Here is a 23,769-nt window from a genome sequence, read left to right as displayed (position 1 = left end):
CCTCCCCGCCTCTGTGGGCGTGAAAGTTGGAGGGTGGAAGGAGGGACGGAGCAGGGTGTGGTAGGGAGGAGAGGACGTGTGGGAGGGAGGGAGGTTGGGGACGATGGGAGGATGCGGAAAGTGAGGAGTGCGCGGGGCGGGGGGAGTGGGGAGGGGAGTAGGGACGGGGAGAGTAGAATGACGGAAGGAACGGAAGGATGGTGGAACCAAAAGGGGAGAAGAGATAGGGGTGATAGAGATCTTGTGGGAGGGAAGATAGAGAGGTGGGTAGTGAAGGTTGGAGTGAGATAGGACTCAGGGAGGGAAGGTATGGAGGGAGGGGGGGTGGTAGAGGAGGACCGGGGGTTGTTTCTTGCCACCAGCGAGCTACAGGATCTTTGTCGCCACTGTCACGTGTGTGCTGGGAAAATAAACATTTCTCGAGGGAGGGGGGAGGGGGGGTTAGATCTGAGGTCAGGTTTGTGGGGAAGGGCTAGCGGGAAGGAGGTGTGGCTACTTGGAGAAAGGCAGAGAGTGCGAGCAGTTCATTACAGTGCATTAAGGTTGGGAGATGGAAAACAAATGGGGAGAGGTGGTGGACATTTGCTGAATAGAGGAGGGTGGTGCCGAAAGATGGTAATTAAAAAGGGTGAGGGTGATGTTGAAGTAATGTTGGAAGATATGAGCCTGTTTCCCCAGAGATAGTGATGTTGGAAAGGAGTAATAGGATGCCGGTGGTGGGTTGGGAAGTAGGATCGAGGGAGATGCTGAAGGGAGAGATGTGTAGAGCTGCATTAAGATGAAAAGTAGAAAACTTAGAACAGTATGGCCAAATGTTGTGTAACCATGTGTGTTTTCTCCACCCACTAAAATACAAATAATCAGGCAATTTCTAAACTGAACTGGGCCCAGCCAACTCTAATCCAGGAAAAAGCCATTCCTCTGGCATTGGAGGGAAAAGATCTTCTTGCCAGGGCACGAACTGGGTCTGGGAAAACTGCAGCGTATGCCATTCCCATCATCGAGCATCTTCTCAACACAAAAAAGGTAATCTCCTGCATCCGCCCTATTTGCTCATTAAGTCGTCGCCATCCGTTTAAGTTTTCATGGTCTGATTTTGAGAGTTCATGCAGACTTGTATGTGTGTTTCCTACACTTGGTCCTTCAATGCACAGGGTTAAATTCCAAACATGTACACGGGCAATGAGTGGGATTTTGGAAACAAGGAAATTGTAGCTGCCCAAAGTTACTTTATTATGAATTGCACTTTCCCATCCCAGCAGTTGCTGTGTCTCCCCTTAGCGGTTGCGCTGTTTACCAGAATACTACTACAACCTTGGACTTTACACTTGATTGCTCTACCTCAGAGTTTAGAGTTTGGAGATAAACTACAGAAACAGGCCCTTTGCCTCACTGAGACTCACTCTGACCAGCGATACCTGTACACAAGCATTGTCCTACACACTAGGGACAATTTACGATTTTGATCAAATCCAATTAATCTACAAACCTGTACGTCTTTGCAATGTGGGAGGAAACCGCAGCGCCAGGGAAAACCCATACGGTCACAGGGGAGAATGTACAAACTCTGTACAGACAGCACACGTGGTCAGCATCGAACCCTGGTCTCTGCCACTGTAAGGCAGCAACTGTGCCACCTAAATACAAATGCAGCATGAATTCTCTAAGTAGTATGCAATTTTAGCAATGCTTAATGTATTTGCTGCCACAAGGAAGTCTACTTGTAACTCAATGTGAAGTGTGTGCAGGAACCAAGTTTGTAGTTGAGCAGAGTGTCAGAGATGCCTGTAGTGGAGCTGGAATTTCTATAACCCCTGTGTCTCCCCTCAGTCCACCTGTGAGCAGGCGGTGCGAGCCCTTGTGTTGGTTCCCACAAAGGAGCTGGGTCAGCAAGTACAGCAGATGATCCGACAACTCACATCCTACTGTACGTGGGATGTTCGAGTTGCTGATATCTCGGGACAGGCGGATATATCAGCACAGAGGTAGAAAAATAACTAATGTTTATCTGTGAAACTTCTCTTTTTGTACCGTTGGCACGGACCTTCTCAGTACTGATTCTCTCCTTCAGGCCCATATTGATGGAGAAGCCCGACATTGTAATAGGCACACCCTCCCGCGTTCTGCTGCACTTGGAGCAACATACCCTGAGTCTCTGTACATCACTGGAAATGCTTGTGATTGACGAGGCAGATCTGGTCTTCTCATTTGGATTTGAAAATGACTTGAAGAACCTTTTGGGGTAAAAAACAAAATTTGTGATTTGGTTTGACTGAATTTCCATCTGCTTGCTGTATTTTGTCTTTCAGTTTGGCCACATCTATTGTGTGAACTACTTTACGAGATTCTTCCATTGATTATTCAGTATCAATATTATGACATTCAATTTAATTGAAATTGGATTAGTTTTGTTTGGAGATACAGCGTGGAAACGGGCCCCTCAGTTCACCGAATCTGTGCCGACCAACAATCGTTCGTACACTGTTCTATGTTATGCCAGTTTCACATCCTACACACCAGGGGCAATTTACGGAAGCCAATTAACTTACAAACCTATGTAAGAAAGAACTGCAGATGCTGGTTTAAATCGAAGGCAGACACAAAATGCTGGAGTAACTCGGCGGGTGAGGCAGCATCTGGAGAGAACGGGTGACATTCCGGGTCGAGACCCTTCTTCAGTCTGAACAAGGGTCTCGACCTGTAACATCTCCCATTCCTTCTCTCCAGAGATGCTGCCTCACCCACTGAGTTACTCTAGCGTTTTGTGTCAACCTACAAACCTATACGCCTTTAGAATGTGGTGATCGCAGGGAGAACGTACAAACTGCATACAAACAGCACTCGTAGTCGGGATTAAATCAGAGTCCCTGGTGCTGTAAGGCAGCAACTCTACCACTGCATCATTGTGCCTCCCCTATAGTTTTGTTCAAATTGGTGTTTGATGTTCAGCATGAACCTTGTCGGCCAAAAGGCCTTTATCTGCTGAATGACTGGTCCCATAAATAGACTATATAAGATATCGCAACAACTAGTTGTAGGTCTGATGCAGATGGAACAATTAGAGGTACTAATTTAAGAGCAGTTCCCAAGAAATAATAAATGACATTGTAAATTTTGAGTGGGGAGAAATGCCTGCTAAGTATTTATATAGTCAGGAGTGTTTAATTGTCATGTGTACCAATAACTACAATTAAATTCTTACCTATAACAAACCTGTAAATACACATGGGTAATAAATAATAAGCAAAACAAATCTAACAAATTAATATAAAAGGCCTTTAATTATTTTACAACTGCTGAGTTTTTTGTGTGATTAATTGTTTGGAATATAGCGATGAGTTTGCACTCAACAAACTCATTAACAGCAGTGATCATGACAAGATAATTTGTATTGGAATAATGTTGAGTATAGAATAAAAAAGATTGCCTGGGCGCCAGGTTCCCTCTACTGGCATTCTTAAAAATTGTCATGAAATCTTTATGTCCATCTTGCTAACTGAACAAGGCTTCAATAGTATTGCACTCCCGCTGTGTAAATTAGATTTTTATGCTCAGTTTTCTGGTGTGTGAACTATCAACCTTTTAATTAGGAGACAAAAATATCCTCCGTTGAGCCCCGGTTAATATATGCTTTTTCTCACATGGTCTACAAGCACCAATAAACATTATACAACAAGGTCATTCCTGAAAGTGTTCTTGCTTTTGCCAACCATCCACCTTAAGGATCTGTGTAGGAATGCTGATGTCATTTTCCCAAGACAATCTGTAACGTTCTCTACATGTTTACATTGGCATCACAATTCGGACTGTGGTCTGATAACTGAATGCTGGATACGGAATCTTTTATTTGCTTTGTATCAACTAACTCTTTATTGTCACAGAAGATCTAACATTTGCACCCTGAGAGCAATGTCGCAGAGTATGACATATGTACTTATCAGGTTTATTCTAATCCACTGCAGACATCTCCCAAAGATTTATCAGGCATTCTTGATGTCAGCCACATTTAATGAAGATGTTCAGGCACTGAAAGAGCTAGTGCTTCATAACCCGGTAAGAATTCTTCTAAAACAACTTGACATTTTGTCGTTGGCCTTTTTTTTACTGGTGGTAATACTGATGAACCAGGATCTTAAACGCAAATGTTATTCCTTTATCATGTTCTGTAAATGGCTCGATTGTAATCTATTTTCTTTCTGCTGAATGGATAGCATGCAAATCTGTAGAAACTTATACAACATGCTGGTTCCTAAAGTGTTCTTGCTCAGTTGCCAACCATCCTTTGGCGAGAAGAAAGGAAGAAACTAGTAATTTTGGCGGGCGCGACGCGACAATCGTTTGCCACCCCTACAGCCTGTCAGTCTTTTTTTGTTTAGGAAGACAGTTAAATGTAGTTTTGGTGTTTTTCAATTGATAGTATTCACCTAAATGTGGATATGTGGGAGGGGGCGGCGGGGGTCAGGGGGGGGGGGGGGGGGGGGGTGGAGGATAACTACTTTAAATCTCTTCCCTGTACTTTTTTACCTGTCGGGTAATACTCGGCACCACTTTGTTATTCCTCTGAATCCACCGTGGAGGAGCTGAACGCCCGGATGCGGAATGCGGATCTCTTTATTCTATGAGCAACTCGGAGCAACGTGGGGCCGGGCGGTATTTATCAGGTTTATTGCTAATCGGACTCAACCTGGACTCAGTGAGGGCAGGCATCAGCAAAGAGACGCAGGGTCAGTTGGCGCGACTCACCGTGGCAGCGGGCATACAGCCTTGATGTCAGCCACATTTTTGAAGAATTCAGGACTGGAGAGAGAGAAGACCGCTTCCCGGAGCTAAATGCATTTTTAAACCCGGGCGGGGGGGGGGGGGGTAAGAATTCTTTAAAACAACTTGGTCCGGGGACTTTTTTCGGGACTGGGGGCTTAGCGAAACGTGGAGCGGCCCCGGCTCGGGGAAACAGCGCGGATCTGCGGACTCACCATGTTGGGGACTTTTGACTCGCTGCTGCGACTCGACTCCTGGTGGAGGCTCCAGCAACGCAGCCGCAGGTCGATGGACTGGACATCGGGAGCTCGCGGGTCTGGGAGGAGATAGGAGAGACCGCTTTCCGGATCCCGATCCCGCAACGCCACTTCTACGTGTGCGGGGTGGGAACAAATTAGAACATCGCCGGCCGCGGCTTCATTGGGAACTCACCATCGCCCGTGGGGGGTTCCAACCTTGGACTTTCAGACCGGGAGCGGGGCCGTAAATCGCCCCGCGCGGCCTAAAATGGCCGTGGGACTCATCATCGCCCGCCTGGGGCTTGGACATCGGGAGAGACACGGAGAACAGGGGAGAGAAAAGACTTGCCTTCCATCACAGTGGCTTCACTGTGATGGATGTTTGTGTGAATTTAATTATGTGTATGTCTGTAAGACAGTGTCTTTGTTTGTATGGCTGTGGAAACAACATTTCGTTTGAGTCTCACTGGGGCTCAAATGATAATAAATTTGTATTGTAAATTTGTATTGTATTGGGTGACGTTTTGGACTTGACCCAATACATCATCCATTCCTTCTCTCCAGAGAATTTGTCTGTCCCACTAAGTTACTCCAGCTTAATGTGTCTATCTTTGGATATCATGCAACCTTGGTACATGTGACAATAAACTAAACCGAACTGAACCGAGATTTACTACTACGCTTAGATCTGGGCATTCTTTCTAAGTTCAGGAATAAGGCACTCCATCATTTCAAATGAACAATAAAGATTTGATTGGTGTTTTATGAATAGGGTTCATAGGTGTTGTAATGGACTGTTTCACCTGGCCTTAAGCCAATTTGATGCTGAACCAAATGCAGATGCTGGAATCTTGAACAAAACACAAGCGCTGGAAGAACTCTGAGTCAGGCGGCATCTGTGGAGGGAATGGACAGACGATGTTTCTTCTGAAGAATGGTCACAACCCAAAAAGCTGTCTGACGATTCCCTCCGCAAATGCTGACCGAACCTCTATGAGTTTCTTCGCCACTTGTGTTGATGTGGACTCAGTTGGACTTCCAGCTCTACTTGATTGTGGGGCCTTATGAATGCAGATTGATTTGTATATCTTTGAGATACTTAGGCTTCCTGAGGTTTTGAAATATCCCTAGATATATCCTTCTGGTGGATATATTGCACAACAGCTTTAGAAATATCCATCTGGTGAATATGATATGGATTTGTGAATTTATAAATGGGGAAGCAAATGTTATTTTCTGACAGTCGTAACTCCTTGCCAATTATGAATATACTAAGAGAATATCAGTTCTCTAGTGTGCCTGCATTTGTCTTGCATAGTACTGCGTGGCTGGGACATGATGCTGTTCTGTAATCTCATATCCTTTAGGTGATACTGAAGCTGCAAGAGTCTCGACTTCCGGACAGCTCACAGTTGACTCAGTACCACATAAACTGTGAGGAGGAGGAGAAGTTCTTGCTGATCTACACGTTATTCAAGCTTTCCCTTGTCCGCGGCAAGACCATTGTTTTTGTGAATTCCATTGGCAGATGTTACCGGCTGAAGTTATTCCTGGAACAATTCAGCATCTTCTCCTGCGTTCTAAACTCAGAGCTACCAGTCCACTCCAGGTATGGCTTATCTTGGATACATTCACTGCTGTCTTCTTGTTTTTTTTTCCAATTATGTTTCTTTCTTTCTCCTTTGACCTACCTTTCCTTATTCCTACCTTAAGTTCCACAGGGAATAAGTCTTGTGTATGCACAGAGTAATACCAATGCATATGTGAAGAATTAAATGAAATTAGCTTTGAATGCACCAATACTTGCATTGTTCCATCAGACTAGAACCCAAGTTCTGAGTTGTGTGACTGGAAGATGCAGAGTGCCATATTGTGTGTTGTGGGGGAGATTGGACCGTATAAAATAGAAATAGCAGTTATCCATCTCCCTAAGACTGCCTTGCCATTCAATATGATTATGACGATCATTTACCTCAACTTGCTTTCTTGTGCAATCACCATGTTCACTGATTGTTCCACTATCCGGAACTTGAATGCAGTGCCTCAACACCTAACCCGACAGTCCTCCGTCCACCACAGGGCTCGGCGGCGCCCCCCCCCCCATAACCTCTCCGCAACAAGGGCATGAAAAATAAAGTACTGTACCACAGATGTTGAATTTGCAAAATTACAACACAATTGCTACATAACTGATCATCAATCTGAAGAATTTCTGTTTCTTCATAAATGCTACATGACCAACTGGGAATCTTCAGCAATTTGGCTTTTATTCCTTTGTCAGAGAGCCCAGCACTGTGCCAGCTGTAGTTCTGGCTAGAGAAGAGGCGGGAAGCTTGTAAAGAATAAGACTCATGGCCATATGTTTTCTCCAGTTGGTCTGGGAATTCAACAGGACCATGGCTGATCTACATCACCACCATTTACCCTTATTCCTATGTCATTTGATTTCCCTAATATCCAGTGATCTATTGATCTATTTTGAACACAACCAGTGACCGAACCTCCATAGTCATGCAGAGTTCCAAAGATTCACCGAATCTTGAGAGAATGAACAGCTTCTTGTTTCGGTCCTAGATGGCCCAACCCTCATTTTGAGACAGTGACCCCTGGGTTCAAACTGCTTTTCAATCTTTTACCTTTTGCTGTTCCCAGCCTAGCCCAGGACTGAGAGATTGCAGTCAGCTCTTTTGTTAAGAGACTGCTGTGCGGAACAGATGACAGTCTGTGGTGTGGGTTGGGAGGGTGGTGGGAGAAGCTGCGTTGTAAAGGAGCCTTACTTATCAATGTACTTCATCAGGTGTCATATCATCGGTCAATTCAATCGTGGTATTTACAACTACATCATTGCAACAGACGAACACGATCTGACAAATGCTGCCAGCACAGATATGGTAAAGAAGGAGAAAAAACACGGCAAAGGAGCAAAGTAAGCATTATTAATAGTCTCACAGTTCATAAACGGGTCCATTGAGTCCACACTGACCATCAAGTGTTTGTTTACACTCGTACAACACTAAACCTGTCTTATATAATAGTTAAAGATCTGAAACAAAGGGTTGCATCTGATCAAAGCAGTCCACAGGCCAGCTGGGCAGAAAAGTGCATCATTCAATCGCGTGAAATTTGACGAGGAGAGTGAAGACCAAAGAATGTACTGTAAATGTTGGGGGGATTAAGAAGTAGAGAGAGATTGTGGGATGCATATTCTGACTTGTCAGGAGGGTGACAGATGAATAATCAGGTTATGAAGTATCCAAGATATTTGGCATAATTGGCTGATGTTAATATTAGGGAGGTCATGCTGGACATATATTAGGTCGCAGGATGAGTGCTGTGTGCAGGTCTGCTCAGCAGAGGGAGGGTGTGAGGTGCTAAGGAATCATATTAGGCTTGATGGTTATGGACCACAGAACATAATCCCAGTTACTTGCTTTGAACTGTATACCGAACATTCTTGTAACATTTTGTTTAATATAGTTATTCCAGTTTTTTTTAATGTTTGACTTTTCTTCAAGGGTGAGTCTGCTATTCTCCTCAGGTAGCCCTATGTGGTGGTATCTTGACTGAATGTACCTCTTACCATTGACCCTGATAATGGCAACTACTAAGATTAAAACTATTTTCCTTTATCTCCATGTTTGGCAAGGACAACCTTAGTTACCCAGTTCTGGGTGGTGGAGGCAGAGATCCTGGTTGCACTGAATGAGCACTTAATCTGTGCTGACCTGCTGTGCCATGGGTGGGAAATGGGATTGGTTAAAGTAGCACATTTCCCTTCAGCAAAACACAAAGTCAGATTCAGATTCAATTTTAATTGTCATTGTCAGTGTACAGTACAGAGACAACGAAATGCATTAATGCTGGAGGAACTCGGCAGTCAGCCAGCATCCGTGGAGGGAGATAGACACAAAATGCTGGAGTAACTCAGCAGGTCAGACAGCATCTCTAGAGAAAAGCAACAGGTGACGTTTCGGGTCGAGACCCTTCATCAGACTAAGTGTCAGGGAGTGGAATGCTGGAAGTATCTGTGGAGTGAAATGGATCGATGAAGTTTCAGATCTAAACCTTTCATTAGACCCGAAACCTTGTCTGCTCATTCCCTCCCCAGGTGCTGCCTGACCCGCTGAATTCCATCTGCAGTTTGTGTTTTGTTCAAGATTCCAGCATCTGCAGGTTCTTGTCTCCACTTTTTTATTCGGAATGGACACAACAGGATGTACAACCACCATGTGCGCCATTTATTTCCAAGACATTTTGAATAGATTGCCTGAAATTGTTTTTGATAAATGCTAGATTTTCTTTTGTGACTCCAAATTTCAGTGCGTTTGACACTAGATTTTTCTCCATCAATATTCAAGGTTGGTGTGCACTTGGAGCTACATTAGGTTGAACATCTTTAGCACATAATTCTTAGAACTAGATCTTGTAATTGCTGTTAGTTCCTGGACCTTTGATTAATGTTTCCCATGTATTATCTGCCTCATTTTTCCCTTACCTAGAACAATGCCAAGGTGTGTGTAGAACTTGAAGTAAGCGATTGAGATTTGATTGTATGGCCCACAGTTGTTATTTATGAAAATCAGTTTGGTCTGACTAGAGGCAGTGCTTGGTTTAATGCACCTCTTTAGATAGGACATTCTCTCATGCTCATAATTACCAGGTAATCTTAATCTTTTCTCCCATTTAGAGTGAAGGATTACGAATATGGCGTCTCACGTGGCATAGACTTTCAGAACGTGTCAACTGTAATTAACTTTGACTTCCCACTCACGGTGGACTCGTACATACATCGCGTCGGAAGGTATGTCATTATACACGTCGCGTCTCTTCCTATTTTCCCCCCTCCTGGTGTCTGATCGCTTCCCATCTGTAGCCTTGTGACTGTCTGCCAGTGTTTGTTTGCTTGCTCAGATGCAATGCGTTGGTCACTGAAATGGGATACTTGGGTGCTTTTGACCATTAAAATAGTATATTTTGTAAAATGAATGCTGAGGTTGGTAATGAATTCAAATTCCATTTACTCCCACAGGACTGCTCGTGTGGATAACCAGGGTACGGCACTGACATTTGTGTCACTCACGGAACTGCCACTGCTGCATCAAGTGGAAGAAGCACTAACTGGAGGTTCATACAAATAACATTTAGCCTGCCTGGTCTAAGTTATTGCCTAAAATACTTTGTTGGGTTGGGGTGTGGCTTAGTTGGAGCAGAGCAACATTATGTATACACATGGCTAGAATTTCCCACGCAGAGCTTTGTGGCTCATCCCATTGACATACAGATGAAAGGGATGATCAGAAATTCATTCCCTCACGAGATACACGTGTTCATACAACTAGTATCTCAACTTAAGAACCCGTTTGTATCGTAATTGTGATACAGTTTCATTTGTTAAGATAAATAATTATGAATTAAAAGTACATGCCCAAATTCACAACAGAATCTGCTTTTCCCCTTTTCCACAATTTACACTGAATGGTAGCCAGTAACCAAATCTAATTATTTAAGAAGGAACTGCAGATGCTGGAAAATCGAAGGTACACAAAAATGCTGGAGGTCTTCAGCGGGTGCAGCAGCATCTATGGAGCGAAGGAAATAGGCAACGTTTCCTACTTCCTTCGCTCCATAGATGCTGCTGCACCCGCTGAGTTTCCCCAGCATTTTTGTGTACCAAATCTAATTAGTTATTATCAACATTTTAAAAAGTAGATTTGTAAGCAAATACAAAGTAAAGATCTAAAGAAGAAAAGCTGCTTAAGCTGTATTTGTTTACTGTGTTTTATGTGTTATGAAATGTATCTAGTTAATTGAAGGGATTGTGGCAAGATTTTCCTGCTATTTGTCAGTAGATTAGACGGTTTTCTACACTTCTGCCTTGGTAGCATCAAAAACCCAAAGCATCATGATGCAAAGAATTACACCTCAATGTCACTATTGTTGCTGCCCCCGAACAATCTCTGGTCTTCCATTAAGGAAAAAACCTCAGAAGCAGAATGCATCTGATCATTAAGCAATGTTGACTCGTAGATTCAATACTTATTATTTCGTATCAACAGAGAACATGGACTGTGCTTTGAAACCCTACCGGTTCCACATTGAAGAGATTGAGGGTTTCCGCTACAGATGTAAGGTATGACGATCACCTACTGATTTCTGTTGTATATATTTTTTTACTGGCCTGTCTTTATAAGATCTCCTTGTTGAGTGTAAATGTATTCTACAAATGTGAAGTCAGAGCTGTCCCCTTATGAATAAAGTGTGATGGCCGTTGTGGTGCATCCGATGTCTATCCTTGTCACACAGTTGTTAATTGAAGATCCATACGATAAGAAATTATGGTATTAATACTATTAAGAAATGACCGTATTGGTGAAACCTGTACTTCCATTTAATTTGTTCAGATTTGTTCAACAAAGGTCCTGAGGTGTGGTTGAGGGGTGGGGATCAGCAGCAAGCACACTCCTCTCCTAGTCAGAAGTTTGAAATCCCACTCTAGAGTCTTGAGCACTAAAATCTAGGCTGACATTACTATATGTGACTGAGGGAACAGTGAGATTTAGAAAATTAAATTTTTGTCTGCAACATTAAATTGAGGCTTCATCTCCCCTCAGGCATGAGAGATCCTGTGACATTGTTGCGAAGAACACCAGGAGTTATTTTTGATGTCAGCCAGCTTCTCTTTCCAACAAAAAAAAATGAAATGTTTATATTGCTAATTGTTGAGCTAATCTGTGTTTATTCTACGCTACGATGATTAGTTAATTTCACAAATATTGCCTTGTCTGGAAGTGCATTAGATGTCCCGGGGTTGGAAATGCTTTAGATGCCCTCGGGTCAGGGTGGTCTTGTTTAAAGATTTTCATCTCTTTCTAGGATGCCATGCGTTCAGTTACAAAGCAGGCGATTAAGGAAGCTCGGCTCAAAGAAATCAAACAGGAGCTACTCAACTCTGAGAAATTGAAGGTGAGAAACTGTGGGTTCTCCATCGTCTGCTACAATGTTAGGAAACCAGTAGTCAGTGGAATCTTGATCCTCTGTTAGTGTTAGTCAGCCAGTGAGATCCTCTGTTGCATTGTTAGTCAACTAGCATCAGATTTCTAAGATGGACACGGGAAAAATAAACTTGAGGAAAATATTTTTGTGGAGAATTAAAGTATGGTATAAAATATGGTATTTTTTCTCTGACCTTGTATTCTTTTACAGACATACTTTGAGGATAATCCTAGAGACTTTCAATTGTTGAGACACGATAAACCTCTGCACCCTGCAATTGTGAAGCCACATATGAAAAATGTACCAGATTACCTGAGTGAGTCAATAGTCCAATTCTTTAAAGGGACCATTTTATTCTTTCTCATGGAGAAGACAAAAGCATAAGCTGTAACTGAAAGGCAAAAAGCGCGTGGGAATGTAAACAAAGCGCTACTGGCCACAGCGCTACGAGTCACAGACCGTTCAGGCAATGTCACGTATACTGAGGTACAGCTAAAAGTTTTTTTGTTACATGAAATGCTGCCTTGGGTAAAGGGGGGTGTATAGTTGAGGTTACAGTTATGTTAGCCATTAAATTAAATGGTGAAGGGGGTTTATGAGACTTGTTCCGACTATGTGAATGGGCTAAAAGTCAGCCTGGACACCAGTACGCCCTGCTGTCTGAGGACATCACTCTCATGTCCACCTGAGAGAGCATTCAGTGCTTTGGTTTAAGGTCTTATTTGAAAGGCTGTCATATTATAGCACTCCCTCATCTAATTAATGCTGCTTGAATTGCATGGGCAAATCACTGGAAGTCACTGAGTCTTGAAATTTCTAGCTTGTAACCACTATCATTATTTGGTAACTGCTTCTGTTGGTATCATGGTATGATGAACTAGAAAATATTAAAACTGATTCTGATTTTAGTAGTTGAACCAGTTATTGATTAATTTGTTTTAATACTGCTAGTCCCGCAAACTCTGAGAAGAATCGCAAATCCCCTCATCAGCATGAAGAAGAGATGGAGACGAAAGGACGTGCAAAGCAGCACACAGAACAGAAACAAGGTGAGATGATTTCTCTGGAGAGAAAGAATGGGTGACGTTTCGGGACTGAAGAAGGGTCTCGACCCAAAACATCACCCATTCCTTCTCTCCAGAGATGTTGCCTGACCCGCTGAGTTACTCCAGCATTTTATGTCTACCAGGTAATCTAATGGCAGTTTAGAGGCTGGCATCTTGTATTGTGAATGGCTGCCTGATTTCTAAAAGCCTAAAAGGCACGAGTCGGGGGGTATGGGATTGCACCCACTTGCTTGTATAAAGGCCAACCAGGACTCCAACTCTGACTGATGAAGGCTGAGTTATGGAAAGCCTTATCACCATATCTAACTGTGATGTTATTTATAATGTACCTGCACTCGTAGATCCATCTGCTCTACAACACTCCCCAAACCCCTTGCACTCCTCTATTAAAACTCTCATCAACCATTCCTCAGCCCACCGCCCAACTGGTGAACATCCTGAGGTAGACAAAAATGCTGGAGAAACTCAGTGGGTGAGGCAGCATCTATGGAGTGAAGGAAATAGGCAACATTTCGGGTCGAAACCTTTCTTCAGACTGCTGAATTTCCCCAGCATTTTTGTCTGCCTTCGATTTTCCAGCATCTGCGGTTCCTTATGGCAAACTTACTAATCATCTTATACATTCTTAATCAAATCATTGATAGAGATGACAAATAGCAATGGGCCTAGCACCGAACCCCGAGTCACACCACTCGTCACAGGCCTCCAATATGGTAAAACAATCTTCCACCATCACCTCTGCTTCCTTCCATGTAATCTGCAAATGATGTAAATGCAAATGTTGATGAATGTTACAGGCTGGTGTTAAATGTGATCTTATGCTACTGTAGCTATAAATGTAAATTGGTGTTCTGGGGGGATGTATAAAGTTTGTGTTTTTCTTTTTAGACTTACAAGAAACAGAATCCGTTGAAGCATTTTTCACACACAAAGAAAAGAAAGACAAAAAGTGCCAAGTAATGAAGAGGTTACAAAAACTGAAAGAGAGGATTTGACGATATAGCATCGGCCTGTTTTATATACAATACCTAAAATCAGCCTGAGCTCCTGGTTTACTTGGAGGAGTCCAAAATAGCTGCGCTGTATTTTGGTGTATGGCAACACCGAGGACAAAGGCACTGGCTGAAAATATTCTCCGTTTACTTGGGAGAGGACACTTTTAAGATGTATGGAATTTTTATATTATTTGGTCTCAATTTGCTCTTTCAAGAAATGTTTGCTATTCATGCAGCAATGCCGTGCCCCGTTCACTTCATTCCCTTGATGCGGATTTTCACACTCAATCTGGCTGGTTTAGTTACACTGTGACCAAAGATTCTGAAATATGGTAACTTAGAGGTAAGAAAGGTTGAATCCATGAAAAATATGTGGACTGAATTGCTTCCAGGGCAGAGGGAGAAGAGATTTCCAACCAGGTCACAAGCTACTCATGGAATGGAACCTCTCCATCACAATATCAATATGTAGTGGTGGTCTCCAAAGTTTACATTGATGGAAGACCCATCATCTTTCTCACATGCATATGTGTGCTTGCCCTCACACACACACACACCCACTCACACACATTCACACAAAGTTTCTTACAGGGATATACCATCAAATCGTTCAGGGTTTCCCACCCTCATATCAAATAGACCTTGCCTCCAGTAAAGTGAATACATTTAGCATTGGATGAGTAATGCAAAATAAAGAAGTGCAAAATAACATGTTTATAAGATAAACTTTAATGACGATACTATATTATTAAATAAATCTATCCTTGGAAATTGTTTTTTGTAACTATCCTTAGCTTACAGAGTTTATTTTATGTCCAGACCACTCCAATGTAACAAAGGCAGGAGTTTGACCATGCCTTTCTAGAATAACACAAAAAGATCACGTGCATAAAGTAATTGATACGGGAGAGCTTCAAGGAGCAGAATGGCCTTTTGCTGTTCGGATATAAATAGTCTATAACTAGAGGGTATAGGTTTAAAGTGCTATAAAAGAGCAGTTGGGGGGCACAGTCAGTGTAATGTCATTCAATTATGGCCGATCTATCTTTCCCTCCTCGCCCCATATGAGATGCTGTTCCTCCAATTTGTATTTGGCTTCACTCTTGACAATGTAGGAGACCTAGGATAGGAAGGTCAGTGTGGGAATGGGAAAGAGAATTCACGACCTGAAAGTCTGAAGAAGGGTCTCGACCCGAAACGTCACCCATTACTTCTCTCCAGAGATGCTGCCTGTCCCGCTGAGTTACTCCAGCTTTTTGTGTCTACCTTCGGTTTAAACCAGTATTTACAGTTCCTCCTTACACATAAAGTGTTTAGCAACTGGGAGATCAGGTAGGTAGTCACTGCGTAAGAAGTTAACTGCAGATGCCGGTTTAAACCGAAGATGGGCACAAAAAGCTGGAGTAACTCAGTGGGACAGCCAGCATCTCTGTGGAGAAGGAATGGATGACATTTTGGGTTGAGACCCTTCTTCAGACTGATTAGGGATCAGTCTAACCAGTCAGAAGAAGGGTCTTAACTCGAAATGTCACCCATTCTTTCTCTACCACAGGGTAGATGCAGGAAAAATGTTCTCCATGTTGGGGGAGTCCAGAACCAGGGGTCACAGTTTAAGAATAAGGGGTAGGCAATTTTGGACTAACTTTTTCACCCAGAGAGTTGTGAATCTCTGGCATTCTCTGCCACAGAAGGCAGTGGAGGCCAATTCACTGGATGTTTTCAACAGAGTTAGATTTAGATCTTAGGGATAAAGGAATCAAAGGAATATGGGGGGGAAAAGCAGGAACGGGAGTATCGATTTTGGATGATCAACCATGATCATATTGAATGGCAGTGCTGGCTGGAAGGGCCGAATGGCCTACTCCTGTACCTATTTTCTATGTATCTGTATCTTGACGTATAATCACCATCACTAGTTGTCGCATACGTTTAGGAGGGACATATGCAAAGTCGCAATTTAAACACTATCTTACACCTACCAGGGAGAATTTTTTTAAATATTTACCAAGCCAATTAACCTACAAACCTGTCTGTTTTGGAGTGTGTGGGAGGAAACCGACGATATTAGAGAAAATCCGTGCAGAACACGGTGGAGAACGTACAAACTCCATATGGACAGCACCCACAGCCGGGATCGAACCCGGGTCTTTTCAAGTTCAAGTGAGTTTATTGCTATGTGTCCCTGTATAGGACAATGAAATTCTTGCTTTGCTTCAGCACACAGAACATAGTAGGCATTTACTACAAAACAGATAAGTGTGTCCATATACCATGATATAAATATATACACACACATGAATAAATAAACTGATAAAGTGCAAATAACAGATAATGGGTTAGTAATAGGGACAGGGTCTTCGTCGCTGTCAGGCAGCAATTCTACCGCTGTGCCACCGTGACTGCATTTGTCTGAAGAAGGGTTTCAGCCCGAAACGTTGCCTATTTCCTTCGCTCCATAGATGCTGCTGCACCCGCTGAGTTTCTCCAGCTTTTTTGTGTAACCTTCGATTCTCCAGCATCTGCAGTTCCCTCTTAAACACTGCATTTGTCAAGGTTACACAGAAAAGCTGGAGAAACTCAGCGGGTGCAGCAGCATCTATGGAGCATTTGTCAATGCGGGCTGGTGAGGAAGGGGAGGGTCGCGGGGGCGCGCACGGGGAAGCGCAAGTCAGGGCGGGCGCGCGCACGCAAAGGGGAGGCGCCAGTTGGAGCGGGCGGGCGTGCGCGCGCACGGGGAGGCGCCAGTCAGGGCGCGCGTCGCCGCATTCAAACCGAACCCACGTGACGCGGCCACCAACTGCCGCCCCCTCCCCCCCGCGATTGACGGCACATGAGCGCCGGGCCCAGTCGCCACAGGACCGTCGCCTCGCCTCGCCTCGCCGCCGGCTCTCCCGGAGGACTTTGGTGGGTTGTTTTAACGTGTGTTTACATCCGAGGGAGCCCGATGCGCGGACGGACGGCCCGCTGTGAAGGATGGATGAGCGGACGGTGGGTGCTCGCAGGTGAGCGAGCAACGGCAAATGGATGAGGATGGAAACTAAAAAATCAACTGCAGTAACTCGGCGGGACAGGCGGCATCTGTGGAGAGGAGGAAGTCCCTTCTTCAGACTGGGAGTCTGAAGGCGTTTCTCCCCCCGAAACATCACCCACTCCTCCTCCACAGGTGCCGCCGGACCGGCTGAGTTATTCCGGCTTTTTGTGTCGATATAACTCGGTTTAAAGTTAAACCAACATCTGCAGTTTCTTCCCACACACAACGACAAATGGCCCCTGGGCTGAGGGTCGGATAACACTTGGTTCAAAGGGACACAAACAAAACAGGCTGGAATTACTCAGCGGGTCAGGCAGCATCTCTGCAGCTTACAACCCAACGGTCTGAAGAAGGGTCTCGACCCGAAACGTCTCCCATTCCTTCTCCCCAGAGATGCTGCCTGGCCCGCTGAGTTACTCCAGCATTTTGTGTCTATCTTCGGTATGAACATTGATTTCTCTAACTTCAAGTAACCCTTGCTTTCCCTCTCTTTGCCCCTTTACACCCTAGTTTTCTGACTAGTTCCACTGTCATCCTGATTAATTTTACTTTCTGTATGCCTCCAGTTTAAATTCCTTTTGGAGAACCAAGAAACCTCGTTGTCAACTTCCCCTCAGCCAACAATGAACCATTCTACATTGCCTGGATCAACGTTTGCTTTGATCTGACCTTTTCACACCTTACCCATCTATATCTCTAGTTTCCCTTTCCCCTGACCCTCAAATCTAAAGAAGGGTTCCGGCCCAAAACTTCACCTATTTTTATCCACAGATGCTGCCTGACCCGCTGAGTTACTCCAGCTTTTTGTGTCTATCCTCAGTTTAAACCAGCATCTGCAGTTCCTTCCTACCCACAGTGTCAAATGGCTGCCTGGAGCCCTGGGCTGAGGCTTGGATAACACTCGGTTCAAAGGGACACAAAGTGCTCGAGTTACTCAGCGAGTCAGACAACATCTCTGGAGAACGTGGATAAGTTTTGGGTCCGGACCCTTTTTCTGACCGGAACCGAAACATCATCTATCCACCAACACACAAAATGCTGGAGTAACTCAGCGGGACAGGCAGCATCTCTGGAGAGAAGGAATGTGATGTTTTGGGTCAAAACCCTTCTTCAGATTGAGAGTCAGGGGAGAGGGAGACACTGGGGAAGGGTAAGATGTGAAAACGAGACACCATGAGAGATGACGATCAAAGATGTTGTATGGAACCGTCCTTGCAGACACTGGTTTCACCGAAGATAGACATAAAATACTGGAGTAATTCAGCGGGTCAGGCAGCATCTCTGCAGATTATTACACAGCAGTATGAAGAAGGGTCTCAACTCGAACACTACCCAGTCAATGTGAGAATGAAACATTGTTAGCTGAGCTGACTGACAAGGAGGCATACAATCAGCAAAATTAATCAGGAGGACAGTGAAACTAGTTGGAGAACTAGGATGGGGGAAGGGCAGAGAGAGGGAAAGCAAGGGTCACTTGAAGTTAGAGAAATCAATATTCATACTGCTGGGTTGTAACTAACTCAGGTCTTTGTAAGCTGCCAAAGTGAAATATGCTGTTCATCCAATTTGCCTTACTCTGCCAATGGAGGAGGCGCAGGATAGAAAGGTCAGTGTGGGAATGGGAGGGGGAATTAAAGTGTTTGGCAACCGTGAGATCGGGTAGGCCTAGGCGGAGTTGTTCAGCGAAACGATCGCCGAGCCTGTGCTCGGTCTCGCCGATATATAGTAGCCCTCACCTGGAACAGTGGATACAGTAGATAAGGTTGGAGGCAGTGAAAGTGAACCTCGGCCTCACCTGAAAGGACTGTCGGGGTCCTTGGACGGTGTTGAGGGAGGAGGGACAGTTGTCGCATCTTCTGTGATTGCAGGGGAAAGTGCATGTGTAGGGGTGGGGTGGTTTGGGTGCGAAGGGATGAGTTAACCAGGGAGTTGCAGAGGAAACTGTCTCTGGAAAGGGGTCGAGCTGCAAAGATGTGGCTAGGGGTAGGGTCCTGTTGGAGGCGATGAAAATGTGCTGTATGCGACAACCGATGGGGTCAAACGTGAGGACTTAGGGGGACTATCTCCTTTGCGACTGGGGAGGAAGGGGAGCAAGAGCGGAGCTGCGGGGTTCCGAGGAGATACGAGTTAGGGCCTCTTCTATCATCATCTGCTTTTATCTGTTTTCACACCTAACCCTATCATGTCCCTAGTCTCCCCTCCATGACTCAGTCTGAAGAAGGGTCGCGACCCAAAATGTCATCCATTCCTTCTCTCCAGAGATGCTGAGTTACCCCAGCATTTTGTGTCTTTTCCTCCATGATCATTGTCTTCTTTGATCGTTTTCACACCTTATGAAAATGGACAGGCAACATTTCAGGTCAGATTTCTTTGTGGGGTGAGGGCAGCATGTAGGAGGAATCACAACTATCTCTTGGTTGCATCCAAGGCACACATCATCCTGGCTTGGAAATGTATTGGTGTTCCTCACTCATCATTGCACCTAAATCCTGAAATATCCCTTCCCAACATCATCTTGACTGGAAGGATTAAGTTATGTTAATCTTGATGTCAACATTTGACATGTGTGCACGTGTGAAAATTATATTGTGGGATAAATAAAAATGTTATGCAGGTTACATAATTTGAAATCAAAACTTTTAAACCTCGTATATGATCTTTGTTAATTACAGCAATTTGTACTCAAAGAGTGATTCAATTTTTCCACGTTGTACTACTCATCGGCACCCAAAATAAGTTCTCAGTTAAAATTATTTAGGTAAATCTTATATGTATCACACAGTGCATCATTAATGATTAATTAATTATTTGCATGTTAGGCACAAGTTTCTCCTATTTATTTTGCACAAAATTACTGCTTCTGCAGTTTTATGGCCAATTTTGTTTCGCTGCTGACTGACAGAGAAATATTGGCCATAAAATTTGCAAAGCTTTAAACTCAGTTTTTGAAAGCACTTTTTTCCTTTATCTTTCCAGCGTCAGCAGCTTTTGCCGTTGAATAGAACATTTTAATATTCATTTGTGTTCCAATATCGTCCTGGTTTGAAATATCAGACGAATGTTGCCATGTGGAGACTAAATTTGGAAGCGAAGAATGTTAATGGCACCTACTGTGTTTATCCCCATTGAAGTTTTTTTATTGAGTGCCAATGATGTCAGATCCAGCAGATAATCATTGTCTACCAACCAGTTTTGACATTTTGTCAGTTTGACTTATTTTCCTCCTCCCATGTGCAGATAGTTTCAGCACTGAACATTGCAGTTAACAATGTAAACCGGTGAAGATATTGATTCTAGATAAAGTTTGGCATATCTGATGTATTGCCTACTATTGTGAATATCATTTCCCACCTGCCTTTTTCTTTTAAAGGGGGTCAAAATTTGATGAGATCACCAAGGACATTGATTTGGCAGGAGAACATTACCAATTAGAAATGTATGAGAACAATGAAGTAAGTATTGCTGCCACTGTGACTAAATGCATATACTAACGTATATTTGTAGAGCAAGAGGTGGTATTGAATGGAAGAATACTTGTATGATCCTGGTGCTGATTTTTAGATAGATTGATTCTGTTTACATGAATGATAAACAGTAAAATATAATCAGTGAAAAATGATTGTTAGGTATTATTTATTGTGTAAAACAGATTTGAAATATTTGTAGTTGCATTTGTTTTCCAGATATTGCAAGATGGAAGGTTAGACATGGGTATTGTTCACATTGACATTAACGTATAAGGAAGGTGGTAGCTATGTACAGTGTAGTTATGCAAAAATAACTATGTTTATTATAGGGAGCAGTGAATGCTTCAACCCATGTGTTATAACATGGGTTTCAAATTTTCAAAAAGTCTTTCAAATTTATCTTAAAAGCCTACTGCTCGCAACTATTTCAATGCTAACTCAAAATGACTTGGTCTACTTCAAAAGAGCAGTTGAAGTAGGATTGTAATTAAGCATAATATTTCAAACTTTTATAAATGTTTGTCTTTGTATTTTACTCGCTTGTAGTCACCAAACCTTGAATGGGTGGATAAAGGCTAGAATGAAATGTATTCTCTGTTTTAAAGATGGTGTTTGATTTTGATGTGTTGATAAGAAAACCCTTTTGTTGTTATTTTGCATACATTCTGTAACAATGAACTAATCTAAAAAAAGAAACTTGATTGTAATGCAATATTATGAGATTCTTTTAGCAATAATTTTGAACAATGATTAGAAGGAAAATTGGTGCAATTGCGTTGGTTTCTATTAACTTTGAGATATTGGGTATTCTGGCTAAATAACAATATGCAAGAAATGAATACTTTGTTAAATAGTGATGAAAGTGATATCAGATTTACCTTTTAATAAATTATATTTACCTTTCTCCAGGTGAATTCAAAAAATCTAAATAATGCTGCACCTTCGAATGGAAATGTATGTGATGTTAACCTGATGAAAACATTTATTACAACTTTAAGTGAATCTGACAGGTAATAACTACACATCTTTTCATAATTAACATAGGTTCTCGTGTTTAGTGATGCAAATAACAGGTAGAGACTTGTCTAAATGATGTAATTACCGATTTGAGATGGCAATTCTGATCCAAATTGAGCAATTCTTGAGTTTGTTCTTGGCCTCATCAAATAACTGAAGTTGGTTGCTGCCATAAAGTAGGCAATGTGCTTGATTCCTTGGGTGTAGAAACCTGAAGGCTTGCACAAAAACTTTATATATTGTTTGTGGATATCAAATGGTCAGGATTTGCTTTGAAGTTGAACAAATAGCCAAACACATTTTTGTTTTATCTTGATCATACACAGAAAAAGAACTGTAGATTAAGCAGTTTATCTACAAATGTGTTATTTCTTCATCCAAAGTCATTGCCATTTTGTTTTCAATGATGCTGCTAATCATCTTGGAAATTGCATGGATAGTTGAGGATTAAGGAGGTCCAACATGTTTGGTTTACCTGATAAAGTGACAGATGCAGCAGAAAGATTTGAAGTTTTGTTTTAGAATTTAGGCTACTTTGATTTTTAATTTAAAAAGTACTTATTTTTGTTTAATTGGTTGTGCAGGTTTGAGGACCAGGATTTTGAAAACTTGACTTTAGGATCTGCCAAATATGTAGCAGAACAGGTATGTCATTTTTTAAAAAATGAGTGATTTTAAAGGTTGAGTCTTTATTAAAAGATTGAGCCTGTGGGTAGCTTCATTACTATGATGGTACTGAGCAATGCACACCATAGGAGGTTGGGGTTTTCCATGGTTCATCATCCTGGGTATATGCTGAGCCCCAAATTGGCCTTTTTCCATACCTAGGTTCTGTATTCGTTACTCCTAATGGTGAGGCCAGATTGAATAGGGGAATTTGAGGAGGTTGGTTCCCCCCGAACCAGCTTGGTGTGCTATATTTCAACTGCTGTCCCTCATATATGGTATTCGGGATGGCTTTAGCCGTCAAGGAGATGCACAGATGGAAGGATTCAATCGGAATGACGCGGATAGCCAAGGACCAGTTTCCTTGCAATGAAGCTGTGCCCACTTTCAGGGTCTGGGCCGCAGATTAATGGTACACCCTCGATCCAAGGGCGTGTGGTGTGTATAAGCATTTCTACTATAAACATTTTGACATAGAATCAGTCATGTTCGAGATACAACAAATAGCTAACCTTTTTAGATTGCTTTTTGATTAGTATGGGTTGAATGGCTCCTGCCTTGTAATAATGAATGGAGCTTCAGTGTCGTACATGCGTGTTCCTGTGCCCTTGTACTTTATCCAGTTGCAACCAAGTGGACATGAGGTGGGTAGTGTCACCACCTAGGGTCTTTGTTGGAGTCCTTTTCAGTACTTTTACTTGCCGGATTTCTCTTGCACGGATCCCACGGCCCCGCGCGCACAGGCGGACTGTCTGGTACGCTAAGTACTCCCAGCGGAGGCCCGGAGCCGTTCTGCCTGCAGTCACGTTCTCTTCGTCCATAATGTCGAGAAATTTGTTAATGCCTATATCCGCCCTGGCTCGGCCTCGGGACTCGCTGCCACGATCCGTTTGCATCATACATTTTTCTGTCCTACGTCGCCTCCACTCTTCTGGGAACTCGCGGCGCCCCAGTGCCCCGCTCTTGCTCGTTGCACTCAGCCGCTGCCCATGCGTGTTAAGGAGCTGGGATGGCGCACCTATCTCTGTGGTGCCCCGGGCTGCGCAGGTTGGCCCCTCTGTGGTGTGCTAATGCGTGATTGTGCGGTTCCACTTCTCGGCCGTGTTGTGGACGCGCTCTCGTAGGGTTTGTGCCGATCATCTTGAAGTGCCTCGGGCAGGTCGCAGGGTGACCTCGGACATATCTGCCTCTCTTACGTTTCTATTTACGCCCTGAGAGGTGGTTTTGATCTGGGCCTTGGGCAAGAGCCCCGCTTAAGTTGATTGCGGGTTCAATCCCACTTCTCATCCGCTTCTTTTTTGCCCGTCCTCACGGTTGTCTTTATGTCTCTCTCCCCCGTCCTCCCCCCATGCCTGCCGATGCCCCGGTTTACGCCGTCTTCCCTTCACTATTGCTATGACCCCTCCGAGGCTTCTTGCACCACTACCATGGCCACCCACTCATGTTTGGCGTGGCCCACCGTGGGGGAGCCGTGCCGCGCACCAGCGGACGCCGGCCCTCCAACGGCTGGCGGCGTTGGCTGGCGGTGACTGTCGA

General features: G+C 43.6%; 1 protein-coding gene across 1 annotated transcript; it reads left to right on the top strand.

The window, feature by feature from the left end:
• Nucleotides 1–847: 847 nt before the first annotated feature.
• On the top strand, nt 848–14,839 carry ddx56 (DEAD (Asp-Glu-Ala-Asp) box helicase 56). The gene is made up of 13 exons (XM_055662285.1): nt 848–1,026; nt 1,831–1,985; nt 2,072–2,242; nt 3,963–4,053; nt 6,365–6,606; nt 7,795–7,923; nt 9,685–9,798; nt 10,027–10,121; nt 11,054–11,127; nt 11,871–11,960; nt 12,201–12,306; nt 12,942–13,039; nt 13,946–14,839. Exons 2-13 carry the CDS (start codon nt 1,903–1,905, stop codon nt 14,015–14,017), a joined length of 1,365 nt encoding a protein of 454 aa, XP_055518260.1. The 5' UTR covers nt 848–1,026; nt 1,831–1,902; the 3' UTR covers nt 14,018–14,839.
• Nucleotides 14,840–23,769: the final 8,930 nt, after the last annotated feature.

This window comes from Leucoraja erinacea, chromosome 35 (genome assembly GCF_028641065.1).
Source record: "Leucoraja erinacea ecotype New England chromosome 35, Leri_hhj_1, whole genome shotgun sequence".
Classification (NCBI taxonomy): Eukaryota; Metazoa; Chordata; class Chondrichthyes; order Rajiformes; family Rajidae; genus Leucoraja; species Leucoraja erinaceus.
Note: the sequence above shows the minus strand (reverse complement) of the source record. Positions and strands in the feature narration are given on the sequence as shown.